The 16,492-nt window shown below is 32.7% G+C and overlaps 1 protein-coding gene across 1 annotated transcript in view; it reads right to left on the bottom strand.

Annotated features, from left to right (window-relative positions):
* Positions 1-266: 266 nt before the first annotated feature.
* The window catches only part of LOC133631453 (growth/differentiation factor 15), a 16,862-nt gene continuing 636 nt past the window's right edge, over positions 267-16,492 (bottom strand). The window contains exon 2 of the mRNA XM_062023654.1: positions 267-1,311. Within this exon, the coding sequence (XP_061879638.1) occupies positions 590-1,311 (722 nt within the window). The 3' untranslated portion in view covers positions 267-589. The remainder of the gene's footprint in view (positions 1,312-16,492) is intronic.

Raw genomic sequence — 16,492 nt, 5'->3', positions numbered from 1 at the left:
TTTATATTTCAAAAAGATGTACTGTTACTTCACAGTAAAATATTGAAAATGTACTGTAACATTACAACAAAATTACGTTATTTTCATATTTCAAAACAATTGACTGTTATTTCACGGTAAAATATTTTAAATTTACCGTAACATTACAACAAAATTACGTTTTTATAATTCAAAAAAATTGATTATTTCACAGTAAAATATTGTAATTTTACTGTAACATCACAACAAAATTACGTTATTTTTATATTTCAAAAAATGTACTGTTATTTCACGGTAAAATATTGAAAATTTACTGTAATATTACAACAAAATGTTATTTTTATATTTCAAAAAAATGTACTCTTATTTCACAGTAAAATATTGAAAATTTACTGTTACATTACAACAAAATTACGTTATTTTCATATTTCAAAACAGTTGACTGTTATTTCACAGAAGTTTGAAGTTCCTGGGAGTGGCCCGGTCCATCGAGCTGGATTCGAGCTGGCAACCTCAGTCAACCTTTAGTTTTTTTTTGCACAAGCCTGCCGCAGCAGTAGCATGCTCCTCCCTTGATTGTCCTGTGAAAAAGTCCTCAACTTTGAGAGTTTCAGGCACAGTGGCATGCACTGACTATGAGGTCGTTGAAAGGCGTGAGTTCCAACCTGCCCTTGCTGTCGTAGTGCATGAGGACCATGGGCTCGTAGGAGGCGGGCACGCAGCAGGGCCGAGGCGTGCCGGCCTTCATCAGCTGGTGCAGCCGCGACTTCACCTGCGCGTGCATGCTGGCGGGCTTGTAGTTGTGCGGGCAGGCGCCGTCGCACAGGTGCATGGTGTACTCTGCGGGGGCCACCACCCAGTCCGTCCATCCGATCTCTTTAAAGGACACGTTGAGGGACTTCCGGCAGCACCAGCCTTGGTCGTTGCAGTCGTCCTCCCTGAGGGAGCGCGGCGGCCTTCCGTTGTGCGCCGGAATGAAGTCCACTTCCAGAGAGAGTACCGGACCACTTCCGTCCTCGGCCGTCCTTACTCGGACAACCAGCGACTCGTCCTCGTCTGCTTGGATCCACTTTGCCACCGTCGCGCTCACGTCCGTCGTCAGGAGTGCGTGGCTGGCATGAGAAGTGGTGTGTGTCCAGGCGCTTGCGTTCACCTGCTTGACTTCAACCCGGATCTCGGCTCTCGGTGGTGCCGGGGTCTGCCTGGAAATCTTCAGTTGGGCTCGGGTCAGCCTCATCACCCCCGTGTGGATGTCGGGGTTCTTCAAGAAAACTGCTCTGTACCACCGCACGTGTGCTTGTTCTCCCCCCTGAGGTGCTTTTATTGGCGCCACTGTGGACACAAAGTGCATGCGACCGTGTCAAAACAAAGAAACGACAAAAAAATCCTGTAATTACAGTCCAGGCCACAAGTTTGGACACACTGTGGGGGGGCGTGGGCTGCGGACCTGCAGCAAAGCGGGGTGTGCCAGGATCGGCTTTGAGATTAGCGTCAGGTGCGTAGATGGCACACCTGGGCCGGATTATCTAATCACCGGTCGCTCTGTTAAAGGCCTACTGAAAGCCACTACTACCGACCACGCAGTCTGATAGTTTATATATCAATGATGAAATCTTAACATTATAACACATGCCAATACGGCCGGGTTAACTTATAAAGTGACATTTTAAATTTGCCGCTAAACTTCCGGTTCGAAACGCCTCTGAGGATGACGTATGCGCGTGACGTAAACCGGCGAACACGGGTATGTCTTCCACATTGAAGCCAATACGAAAAAGCTCTGTTTTCATTTCATAATTCCACAGTATTCTGGACATCTGTGTTCGTGAATCTGTTTCAATCATGTTCATTGCATTATGGAGAAGGAAGCTGAGCAAGCAAAGAAGAAAGTTGTCGGTGCGAAATGGACGTATTTTTCGAACGTAGTCAGCCACAACAGTACACAGCCGGCGCTTCTTTGTTTACATTCCCGAAAGATGCAGTCAAGATGGAAGAACTCGGATAACAGAGACTCTAACCAGGAGGACATTTGACTTGGATACACAGACGCCTGTAGAGAACTGGGACAACACAGACTCTTACCAGGATTACTTTGATTTGGATGACAAAGACGCAGACGTGCTACTGTGAGTATGCAGCTTTGGCTTTTTTTTTGCGTATGTACGTAACTTTTTTAAAATATATAAGCTTTATGAACCTTGGGTTAGGTGAACGGTCTTTTGGGCTGAGTGATTGTGTGTGTTGATCATGTGTTTGAATTGTATTGGCGTGTTCTATGGAGCTAGGAGCTAGCAGAGGAGCTAGGAGCTAGCATAACACGTACCGTACCGTACGTGCGCGTCACGTACGTAACTTTTTAAAAATATATAAGCTTCATGAACCTTGGGTTAGGTGAACGGTCTTTTGGGCTGAGTGATTGTGTGTGTTGATCAGGTGTTTGAATTGTATTGGCGTGTTCTATGGAGCTAGGAGCTAGCAGAGGATCTAGGAGCTAGCATAACAAACACGCAGGTGTTATTATGCAGGATTAATTTGTGGCATATTAAATATAAGCCTGGTTGTGTTGTGGCTAATAGAGTATATATATGTCTTGTGTTTATTTACTGTTGTAGTCATTCCCAGCTGAATATCAGGTCACCCCCGGCTCTCACAGCATCTTCCCTATCTGAATAGCTTCAACTCCCCACTAGTCCTTCACTTGCACTTTACTCATCCACAAATCTTTCATCCTCGCTCAAATTAATGGGGAAATTGTCGCTTTCTCGGTCCGAATCTCTCTCACTTCATGCGGCCATCATTGTAAACAATAGGGAACTTTGCGTATATGTTCAACTGACTACGTCACGCTACTTCTGGTAGGTGCAAGCCTTTTTTTTTATCAGATACCAAAAGTTGCAATCTTTATCGTCGTTGTTCTCTACTAAATCCTTTCAGCAAAAATATGTCAATATCGCGAAATGATCAAGTATGACACATAGAATAGATCTGCTATCCCCGTTTAAATAAAAAAAATTCATTTCAGTAGGCCTTTAACCTCTAGGGCAGTGGTAATTTTACTCATTTTCATTAATTACTAGTTTCTATGTAATCGTTTTACTTTCTTTTTTATTCAAGAAAATGTTTTTAATTTATTTATCTTATTTTATTATTTTTTTTAAAAAAAAGGATCTTATCTTCACCATACCTGGTTGTCCAAATTATCCATAAAAATGTGTTAATTCCAAGACTGTATATATCGGTATCGGTTGATATCGGTATCGGTAATTAAGAGTTGGACAATATCGGAATATTGGATATCGGCAAAAAGCCATTATCGGACATCCCTATTACTATACTCTGTTTGAAAAGTACCGGTTCCCCATTTAAAAAAAAAAAAATTTTAACGGGCATGATGGCGCGTGGTCACATCATGACATTGCTGGTTTTACGAGCAGAGGAGCATGTTCGGCAGCGCACGCACACTCGGAGTACTTACAAGCAGACACGGTGTGTAGACAGAAAAGGGAGAATGGACGCATGTTGGATTAAAAAGTAAAGATAAAGGTGAAGTTATAACACTGAAACGCCCTCAGGAAGAGGTGCTTTAAGATATGGCTAGCTAGAAGCTAACGTCCATCCGCAGTCTGCAGTGTTTTAGCTACTTCTAAATCACTAATCCTCGCCTCCATGGCGACAAATAAAATAAGTTTTTTACAAGTATCATTATATAGCTAAACATGCTTCACTACACACCTTAGGAGAATACAACAGCTCACCGCTAACAAAAGATATCGCGCCTGAATGTACAATAGAGTATCTAGTCGATACTACTATGATTACATCAATATTTTCTATCATCACAAAATCTTTTTTACGTTTTTTAAAATTCACATTATGTTTATAAACTCAGGAAATATGTCCCTGGACCAGTGGTTCTTAACCTTGTTGGAGGTACCGAACCCCACCAGTTTCATATGCGCATTCACCCAACCCTTCTTTAGTGGAAAATAAAATGTTTTTTTTCAAATTCAAGACAAAGTTATATGTTTTTGGTAACACTTTACTATGAGGAACATATTCTAAGTAACAAAGACTTAATTTAGAGTTATTTGGTTAGGGTTAGGGTTAGAGGGTTAGGGTCAGGGTTAGAGGGTTAGTGTTATAATAAGGCCATTAAAGGCCTACTGAAATGAAATTTTCGTATTTAAACGGGGATAGCAGATCCATTCTATGTGTCATACTTGATCATTTCGCGATATTGCCATATTTTTGCTGAAAGGATTTAGTAGAGAACATCGACGATAAAGTTTTGGTCGCTGATAAAAAAGCCTTGCCTGTACCGGAAGTAGCGTGACGTCGCAGGTTGAAAGTTTTTATATACACGATGAGTCGGGTGTGTCTTGACCTCCGCCGAACCCCTGAGCCCGACTCACCGAACCCCTAGGGTCCGATCGAACCCAGGTTAAGAACCACTGCCCTAGAGGTTCGGTGAGTAGGCCTCAGGGGTTCGGCGGAGGTCAAGACACACCCGACTCATCGTGTAAATAAAAACTTCTCCCTATCTGCAAATTATGGATACCCCCAGTTTTTGCGAGCAATCCTTTTCAAGGCTGCTGGACATAAAAACAAAGAAAAGGAACAGACTTTGCTGTGAAAATGACATGAGAGTGGCACTTGCCAAGGTGAAGCCACGCATATCTGAACTGGTCTCTCAAGGGCAACAGCAGAAGTCACACTGATTTGCAGGTGTGTCATTTGTTGTGAGTTCATGCACTGTGTTGGTTTTGTTCTTTGAACAAGGTGATGTTCATGCACGGTTCATTTTCTGCACCAGTAAAAAAAAACATTTACAAACCCCGTTTCCATATGAGTTGGGAAATTGTGTTAGATGTAAATATAAACGGAATACAATGATTTGCAAATCCTTTTCAACCCATATTCAATTGAATGCACTACAAAGACAACATATTTGATGTTCAAACTGACTATTTGTGCAAATAATCATTAACTTTAGAATTTGATGCCAGCAACACGTGACAAAGAAGTTGGGAAATGGTGGCAATAAATACTGATAAAGTTGAGGAATGCTCATCAAACACTTATTTGGAACATCCCACAGGTGAACAGGCAAATTGGGAACAGGTGGGTGCCATGATTGGGTATAAAAGTAGATTCCATGAAATGCTCAGTCATTCACAAACAAGGATGGGGCGAGGGTCACCACTTTGTCAACAAATGCGTGAGCAAATTGTTGAACACTTTAAGAAAAACCTTTCTCAACCAGCTATTGCAAGGAATTTAGGGATTTCACCATCTACGGTCCGTAATATCATCAAAGGGTTCAGAGAATCTGGAGAAATCACTGCACGTAAGCAGCTAAGCCCGTGACTTTCGATCCCTCAGGCTGTACTGCATCAACAAGCGACATCAGTCTGTAAAGGATATCACCACATGGGCTCAGGAACACTTCAGAAACCCACTGTCAGTAACTACAGTTGGTCGCTACATCTGTAAGTGCAAGTTAAAACTCTCCTATGCAAGGCGAAAACCGTTTATCAACAACACCCAGAAACGCCGTCGGCTTCGCTGGGCCTGAGCTCATCTAAGATGGACTGATACAAAGTGGAAAAGGGTTCTGTGGTCTGACGAGTCCACATTTCAAATTGTTTTTGGAAACTGTGGACGTTGTCCTCCGGACCGAAGAGGAAAAGAACCATCCGGATTGTTATAGGCGCAAAGTGTAAAAGCCAGCTTGTGTGATGGTATGGGGGTGTATTAGTGCCCAAGACATGGGTAACTTACACATCTGTGAAGGCGCCATTAATGCTGAAAGGTACATACAGGTTTTGGAGCAACATATGTTGCCATCCAAGCAACGTTACCATGGACGCCCCTGCTTATTTCAGCAAGACAATGCCAAGCCACGTGTTACATCAACGTGGCTTCATAGTAAAAGAGTGCGGGTACTAGACTGGCCTGCCTGTAGTCCAGACCTGTCTCCCATTGAAAATGTGTGGCGCATTATGAAGCCTAAAATAGCACAAGGGAGACCCCCGGACTGTTGAACAACTTAAGCTGTACATCAAGCAAGAATGGGAAAGAATTCCACCTGAGAAGCTTCAAAAATGTGTCTCCTCAGTTCCCAAACGTTTACTGAGTGTTGTTAAAGGGAAAGGCCATGTAACACAGTGGTGAACATGCCCTTTCCCAACTTCTTTGTCACGTGTTGCAGCCATGAAATTCTAAGTTAATTATTATTTGCAAAAAAATAATAAAGTTTATGAGTTTGAACATTAAATATCTTGTCTTTGTAGTGCATTCAACTGAATATGGGTTGAAAATGATTTGCAAATCATTGTATTCCGTTTATATTTACATCTAACACAATTTCCCAACTCATATGGAAACGGGGTTGGTACATTTGTCTTGGATTTGAAAGGGAAAAAAAACATTTTATTTTTCACTAAAGAAGGGTTCGGTGAAGGCGCATATGAAACTGCTGGGGTTCGGTACCTCCAACAAGGTTAAGAACCACTGATATAAAACATGTTTTCAGTTATTTCACCTTTTTTTGTTAAGTACATAACTCCACACGTGTTCATTCATAGTTTTGATGTGACAATCTACAATGTAAATAGTCATGAAAATAAAGACAACCATTGAATGAGAAGGTGTGTCCAAACTTTCAGCCTGTACTTTATGTGCAGACTCGACTGCAGAAAAAAACATACCATTTTTTCAGATGTTCAGTTAAATCTGCACTGATGGGGCTTCGTCTGTCCACAACTGATTAATACGTGTAAGACAAACACTTTGTGGTTATCGTAAGGATTTGTGTTTGAAATTATTTAAGCCACAGGCGTCGAACCCGCCACTTCATTTTATTTGGCCCTCGTAAGTCAGGAAATAATATGTCTCAATAAAGTACTGTAACTTTTCTTACTAAATGTATTCTTTCTTTCTATTTTGGCAGAAAACAAATACGTGTACTCCATGCAATCACAAATGTTGTTAACTTAAATATTGTGTAATTATGCAAAAATATATTGTCATCATAGTAATACAATTTTTAAAATAGAAATAAATACTAATAATAATGATTTCAAAGCAAGTTATCCATCAAATTATGCAATTTAAAAGTAGCAATAGATTTCATGGTCAAATTGTGAAATGTACTGTGCTTTTTACAGCATTTTTCTCGAAATGAAAAAAAACTGTACTTTTTTTTTACTGTAATAAACGGTGGTGTCGTTTTTGGCATTTACAGTAATACACCGAAAAATCTACAGTTGTTGATTTGCGGTAAAAAAATAAAATAAAAAAATTTTAAAAAAAGGGAACTTAGGTGCCAAAATTTTACTGTAAAATTTCAGTTTTTTTATTCACAGTAAAAAAATGTTTTACATTTTACATTAAAATTCTGGCAACTGAGCTGCCTTTTTATTTTTTTATTTTATTTTTTTACCATAAAAACAGCAGTACTGTTATTCCATTTTCAGTAATATACACTACATTTTGAGGTGAAATTATAACAACTTACCATATTTTTTTTACATCTTAGTTTAAAAAAAATCTACTAATAAAATGCATTAAATGGTGTAATAATAGTTTTCATAACTGTGATGTGGCCCTCAGTGAAGACAACTTTGACACCTCTGATTTAAGCCTTCATCGTGTCCTAATAATGAAAGAGTTGGCCAACTTTATGATTTAAATGAGATTGTAAAGGACTGTTATTGATCTGATGTTGATGTGCTTAAACCTTTTTCTTGTTTAAAAGCTACGTACAATATTAACTGCTCTTTCAAGCACATAATAGATATTAATAAAGTGTTCGAATGTATTCATTAAATCAGTGTAATATCGGTTGCCAAAAAGAGATTCAAAGTGGGGCGGCTTGGCGTAGTGGGTAGAGCGGCCTTGCCAGAAACCTGAGGGTTGCAGGTTCGCTCCCCGCCTCTTACCATCCAAAAATCGCTGCCGTTGTGTCCTTGGGCAGGACACTTCACCCTTGCCCCCGGTGCCGCTCACACCGGAGAATGAATGATGAATGAATGAGTTGTAAAAATGAATGATGGGTTCTCACTTCTCTGTGAAGCGCTTTGAGTGTCTAGAAAAGCGCTATATAAATCTAATCCATTATTATTATTATTATTAAAGTAATATTTGATACTTCTCATCTGTGCATGTAGCATATCGATCAAAAATATGACTTTGAATCACTTTGGCTGTCATCTGTTCACTACTTTGTGGACGCCGTCTGCTCCACATTTCGTAGTAAGTGTTTTTTCTGTCATAGTATAGCCGTTTAGACTAGAGCACTTCCCTTCTGCTCTAGCCTTTTGTTTTTGCTTCTTTAATTAATAAATACCCCTTTTTACTTCACGCCGCTACCTCGTTCATCTGCATTCCTAAAATCACAACAACCCCCTGCGTCTTCTTACTTACGTTATTTTTATATTTCAGAAGAATTGACCGTTATTTCACAGTAAAATATTGTAAATGTACTGCAACATTACAACAAAATTACGTTATTTTTATATTTCAAAACAATTGACTGTTATTTTACGGTAAAATATTGTAAATTTACTGTAACATTGCAACAAAATTATGTTATTTTTATATTTCAAAACAATTCACTGTTATTTCACGGTAAAATATTGAACATTTACTGTAATATTACAACAAAATTTTGTTTTTATAATTCAAAACAATTGATTGTTATTTCACAGTAAAATATTGTACATTTACAGTAATATCACAACAAATTTACGTTATTTTTATATTTCAAAAGAACTGACTGTTATTTCACATTAAAATATTGTAATTTTACTGTAACATTATAACAAAATTAGGTTATTTTTGTATTTCAAAACAATGGACTGTTATTTCACGGTAAAATATTGAAAATTTACTGTAATATTACAACAAAATGACGTTATTTTCATAGTCCAAATCATTTGACTGTTATTTCATGGTAAAATATTGAACATTTACTGTAACATTACAACAAAATTATGTTTTCATAATTCAAAACAATTGATTGTTATTTCACGGTCAAATATTGTAAATTTACTGTAACATTACAACATAATTACGTTATTTTTATATTGTAAAAAAAATTGACTGTTATTTCACAGTAAAATATTGAACATTTACTGTAATATTACAACAAAATTACGTTTTTATAATTCAAAACAATTGATTGTTATTTCACAGTAAAATATTGTAAATTTACTGTAATATTACAACAAAATTACGTTATTTTTTTATTTCAGAACAATTGACTGTTATTTCACGGTAAAATATTGTAAATTTACTGTAATATTACAACAAAATTACGTTTTTATAATTCAAAACAATTGATTGTTATTTCACAGTAAAATATTGTACATTTACTGTAAAATCACAACAAATTTACGTTATTTTTATATTTCAAAACAACTGACTGTTATTTCACAGTAAAATATTGTAATTTTACTGTAACATTATAACAAAATTAGGTTATTTTTGTATTTCAAAACAATGGACTGTTATTTCACGGTAAAATATTTAAAATTTACTGTAATATTACAACAAAATGACGTTATTTTCATAGTTCAAAACAATTGACTGTTATTTCATGATAAAATATTGAACATTTACTGTAACATTACAACAAAATTATGTTTTCATAATTCAAAACAATTGATTGTTATTTCACGGTCAAATATTGTAAATTTACTGTAACATTACAACATAATTACGTTATTTTTATATTCTAAAAAAAATTGACTGTTATTTCACAGTAAAATATTGAACATTTACTGTAATATTACAACAAAATTACGTTTTTATAATTCAAAACAATTGATTGTTATTTCACAGTAAAATATTGAACATTTACTGTAACATCACAACAAATTTACGTTATTTTTATACTTCAAAACAACTGACTGTTATTTCACATTAAAATATTGTAAATTTACTGTAATATTACAACAAAATTACGTTATTTTTTTATTTCAGAACAATTGACTGTTATTTCACGGTAAAATATTGTAAATTTACTGTAATATTACAACAAAATTACGTTTTTATAATTCAAAACAATTGATTGTTATTTCACAGTAAAATATTGTACATTTACTGTAAAATCACAACAAATTTACGTTATTTTTATATTTCAAAACAACTGACTGTTATTTCACAGTAAAATATTGTAATTTTACTGTAACATAACAAAATTATGTTATTTTTATATTTCAAAACAATTGACTGTTATTTCACGGTAAAATATTGAAAATTTACTGTAATATTACAACAAAATTATGTTATTTTCATATTTCAAAACAATTGACTGTTATTTCACGGTAAAATATTGAACATTTACTGTAACATTACAACAAAATTACGTTATTTTCATATTTCAAAATAATTTACTGTTATTTCACAGTATAATATAGAACATTTACTGTAATATTACAACAAAATTACGTTACTTTTATATTTCTAAAAAATTGACTGTTATTTCACAGTAAAATATTGTAAATTTACTGTAACATTACAACAAAATTGCGTTATTTTCATATTTCAAAATAATTTACTGTTATTTCACAGTATAATATAGAACATTTACTGTAATATTACAACAAAATTACGTTACTTTTATATTACAAAACAATTGACTGTTATTTCACAGTAAAATATTGAACATTTACTGTAATAATTATAAATGATAAATGGGTTATACTTGTATAGCGCTTTTCTACCTTCAAGGTACTCAAAGCGCTTTGACAGTATTTCCACATTCACCCATTCACACACACATTCACACACTGATGGCGGGAGCTGCCATGCAAGGCCCTAACCTAACCACGACCCATCAGGAGCAAGGGTGAAGTGTCTTGCCCAAGGACACAACGGACGTGACTAGGAAGGTAGAAGGTGGGAATTGACCCCCAGTAACCAGCAACACTCCGATTGCTGGCACAGCCACTCTACCAACTTCGCCACGCCGTCCCTATTACAACAAAATTAAATTTTTATAATTCAAAACAATTGATTGTTATTTCACAGTAAAATATTGTACAGTTACTGTAACATTACAACAAAATTACGTTATTTTTATATTTCAAAAAAATGTACTGTTATTTCACGGTAAAATATTGAAAATTTACTGTAACATTACAACAAAATTACGTTATTTTTTTTATTTCAAAACAACTGACTGTTATTTCACAGTAAAATATTGTACATTTACTGTAACATCACAACAAAATTACGTTATTTTTATATTTCAAAACAATTGACTGTTATTTCACGGTAAAATATTGAACATTTACTGTAACATTACAACAAAATTATGGTTTTATAATTCAAAACAATTGCTTGCTATTTCACAGTAAAATATTGTACATTTACAGTAACATCACAACAAAATTACGTTATTTTTATATTTCAAAACAATTGACTGTTATTTCACAGTAAAATATTGTACATTTACTGTAACATTACAACAAAATTACGTTATTTTCATATTTCAAAACAATTGACTGTTATTTCACAATAAAATATTGTACATTTACTGTAACATTACAACAAAATTACGTTATTTTCATATTTCAAAACAATTGACTGTTATTTCACAGTAAAATATTGTACATTTACTGTAACATCACAACAAAATTACGTTATTTTTATACTTCAAAACAATTGACTGTTATTTTACTGTAAAATGTTGAACATTTACTGTAATATTACAACAAAATTACGTCTTTATAATTCAAAACAATTGATTGTTATTTCACGGTAAAATATTGAAAATTTACTGTAATATTACAACAAAATTACGTTATTTTTTTATTTCAAAACAACTGACTGTTATTTCACAGTAAAATATTGAACATTTACTGTAACATCACAACAAAATTACGTTATTTTTATATTTCAAAAAAATTGACTGTTATTTCACGCTAAAATATTGAACATTTCCTGTAACATTACAACAAAATTACCTAATTTTCATATTTCAATACAATTGTGGACAACTTTGTGGACGCCGTCTGCTCCCCATTTCATACTAAGTGTTTTTTCCTGTCATAGTCTGGTCGTTAAAACACTTCCCTTCTGCTCTAGCCTTTTGTTTTTGCTTCTTTAATTAATAAATACTCATTTTTACTTCACGCCGCTACCTCGTTCATCTGCATTCCTAAAATCACAACAACCTCCTGTGTCTTCTTACTTACGTTATTTTTATATTTCAAAACAATTGACTGTAATTTCACGGTAAAATATTGAAAATTTACTGTAATATTACAACAAAATTAGGTTATTTTTTTTATTTCAAAACAACTGACTGTTATTTCACAGTAAAATATTGAACATTTACTGTAACATCACAACAAAATTACGTTATTTTTTATATTTCAAAAAAATTGACTGTTATTTCACGGTAAAATATTGAACATTTCCTGTAACATTACAACAAAATTACCTAATTTTCATATTTCAATACAATTGTGGACAACTTTGTGGACGCCGTCTGCTCCCCATTTCATACTAAGTGTTTTTTCCTGTCATAGTCTGGTCGTTAAAACACTTCCCTTCTGCTCTAGCCTTTTGTTTTTGCTTCTTTAATTAATAAATACTCATTTTTACTTCACGCTGCTACCTCGTTCATCCGCATTCCTAAAATCACAACAACCTCCTGTGTCTTCTTACTTACGTTATTTTTATATTTCAAAACAATTGACTGTAATTTCACGGTAAAATGTTGAACATTTACTGTAATATTACAACAAAATTACGTCTTTATAATTCAAAACAATTGATTGTTATTTCACGGTAAAATATTGAAAATTTACTGTAATATTACAACAAAATTACGTTATTTTTTTATTTCAAAACAACTGACTGTTATTTCACAGTAAAATATTGAACATTTACTGTAACATCACAACAAAATTACGTTATTTTTATATTTCAAAAAAATTGACTGTTATTTCACGGTAAAATATTGAACATTTCCTGTAACATTACAACAAAATTACCTAATTTTCATATTTCAATACAATTGTGGACAACTTTGTGGACGCCGTCTGCTCCCCATTTCATACTAAGTGTTTTTTCCTGTCATAGTCTGGTCGTTAAAACACTTCCCTTCTGCTCTAGCCTTTTGTTTTTGCTTCTTTAATTAATAAATACTCATTTTTACTTCACGCCGCTACCTCGTTCATCTGCATTCCTAAAATCACAACAACCTCCTGTGTCTTCTTACTTACGTTATTTTTATATTTCAAAACAATTGACTGTAACTTCACGGTAAAATATTGAACATTTACTGTAATATTACAACAAAATTACGTTATTTTCATATTTCAAAACAATTGACTGTTATTTCACAGTAAAATATTGAACATTTACTGTAATATTACAACAAAATTATGTTATTTTCATATTTCAAAATAATTGACTGTTATTTCACGGTAAAATATTGAACATTTACTGTAACATTACAACAAAATTATGGTTTTATAATTCAAAACAATTGCTTGCTATTTCACAGTAAAATATTGTACATTTACTGTAACATCACAACAAAATTACGTTATTTTTATGTTTCAAAACAATTGACTGTTATTTCACGGTGAAATATTGAACATTTACTGTAACATTACAACAAAATTATGGTTTTATAATTCAAAACAATTGCTTGCTATTTCACAGTAAAATATTGTACATTTACTGTAACATCACAACAAAATTACGTTATTTTTATACTTCAAAACAATTGACTGTTATTTTACTGTAAAATGTTGAACATTTACTGTAACATCACAACAAAATTACGTTATTTTTATGTTTCAAAACAATTGACTGTTATTTCACGGTAAAATATTGAACATTTACTGTAACATTACAACAAAATTATGGTTTTATAATTCAAAACAATTGCTTGCTATTTCACAGTAAAATATTGTACATTTACAGTAACATCACAACAAAATTACGTTATTTTTATATTTCAAAACAATTGACTGTTATTTCACGGTAAAATATTGTACATTTACTGTAAAATTACAACAAAATTACGTTATTTTCATATTTCAAAACAATTGACTGTTATTTCACAGTAAAATATTGTACATTTCCTGTAACATCACAACAAAATTACGTTATTTTTATACTTCAAAACAATTGACTGTTATTTTACTGTAAAATGTTGAACATTTACTGTAACATTACAACAAAATTACGTCTTTATAATTCAAAACAATCGATTGTTATTTCACGGTAAAATATTGAAAATTTACTGTAACATTACAACAAAATTAGGTTATTTTTTTTATTTCAAAACAACTGACTGTTATTTCACAGTAAAATATTGAACATTTACTGTAACATCACAACAAAATTACGTTATTTTTTATATTTCAAAAAAATTGACTGTTATTTCACGGTAAAATATTGAACATTTCCTGTAACATTACAACAAAATTACCTAATTTTCATATTTCAATACAATTGTGGACAACTTTGTGGACGCCGTCTGCTCCCCATTTCATACTAAGTGTTTTTTCCTGTCATAGTCTGGTCGTTAAAACACTTCCCTTCTGCTCTAGCCTTTTGTTTTTGCTTCTTTAATTAATAAATACTAATTTTTACTTCACGCCGCTACCTCGTTCATCCGCATTCCTAAAATCACAACAACCTCCTGTGTCTTCTTACTTACGTTATTTTTATATTTCAAAACAATTGACTGTTATTTCACGGTAAAATATTGAACATTTACTGTAATATTACAACAAAATTACGTTATTTTTATATTTCAAAACAATTGACTGTTATTTCACAGTAAAATATTGAACATTTACTGTAATATTACAACAAAATTATGTTATTTTCATATTTCAAAATAATTGACTGTTATTTCACGGTAAAATATTGAACATTTACTGTAACATTACAACAAAATTATGGTTTTATAATTCAAAACAATTGCTTGCTATTTCACAGTAAAATATTGTACATTTACTGTGACATCACAACAAAATTACGTTTTTTTTATACTTCAAAACAATTGACTGTTATTTTACTGTAAAATGTTGAACATTTACTGTAACATCACAACAAAATTACGTTATTTTTATGTTTCAAAACAATTGACTGTTATTTCACAGTAAAATATTGAACATTTACTGTAACATTACAACAAAATTATGGTTTTATAATTCAAAACAATTGCTTGCTATTTCACAGTAAAATATTGTACATTTACTGTAACATCACAACAAAATTACGTTATTTTTATATTTAAAAACAATTGAGTGTTATTTCACGGTAAAATATTGTACATTTACTGTAACATTACAACAAAATTACGTTATTTTCATATTCAAAACAATTGATTGTTATTTCACGGTAAAATATTGAACATTTACTGTAATATTACAACAAAATTACGTTATTTTTATATTTCAAAACAATTGACTGTTATTTCACAGTAAAATATTGAACATTTACTGTAATATTACAACAAAATTATGTTATTTTCATATTTCAAAATAATTGACTGTTATTTCACGGTAAAATATTGAACATTTACTGTAACATTACAACAAAATTATGGTTTTATAATTCAAAACAATTGCTTGCTATTTCACAGTAAAATATTGTACATTTACTGTGACATCACAACAAAATTACGTTTTTTTTATACTTCAAAACAATTGACTGTTATTTTACTGTAAAATGTTGAACATTTACTGTAACATCACAACAAAATTACGTTATTTTTATGTTTCAAAACAATTGACTGTTATTTCACAGTAAAATATTGAACATTTACTGTAACATTACAACAAAATTATGGTTTTATAATTCAAAACAATTGCTTGCTATTTCACAGTAAAATATTGAACATTTACTGTAACATCACAACAAAATTACGTTATTTTTATATTTAAAAACAATTGAGTGTTATTTCACGGTAAAATATTGTACATTTACTGTAACATTACAACAAAATTACGTTATTTTCATATTTCAAAACAATTGACTGTTATTTCACAGTAAAATATTGTACATTTACTGTAACATCACAACAAAATTACGTTATTTTTATACTTCAAAACAATTGACTGTTATTTTACTGTAAAATGTTGAACATTTACTGTAATATTACAACAAAATTACGTCTTTATAATTCAAAACAATTGATTGTTATTTCACGGTAAAATATTGAAAATTTACTGTAACATCACAACAAAATTACGTTATTTTTATATTTCAAAAAAATGGACTGTTATTTCACGGTAAAATATTGAACATTTCCTGTAACATTACAACAAAATTACCTAATTTTCATATTTCAATACAATTGTGGCCAACTTTGTGGACGCCGTCTGCTCCCCATTTCATACTAAGTGTTTTTTCCTGTCATAGTCTGGTCGTTAAAACACTTCCCTTCTGCTCTAGCCTTTTGTTTTTGCTTCTTTAATTAATAAATACTCATTTTTACTTCACGCCGCTACCTCGTTCATCTGCATTCCTA

Source organism: Entelurus aequoreus, linkage group LG16 (assembly GCF_033978785.1).
Source record: "Entelurus aequoreus isolate RoL-2023_Sb linkage group LG16, RoL_Eaeq_v1.1, whole genome shotgun sequence".
NCBI lineage: Eukaryota > Metazoa > Chordata > Actinopteri > Syngnathiformes > Syngnathidae > Entelurus > Entelurus aequoreus.
The sequence above is the reverse complement of the archived record's forward strand: the minus strand, read 5'-3'. Positions and strand labels throughout refer to the sequence as shown.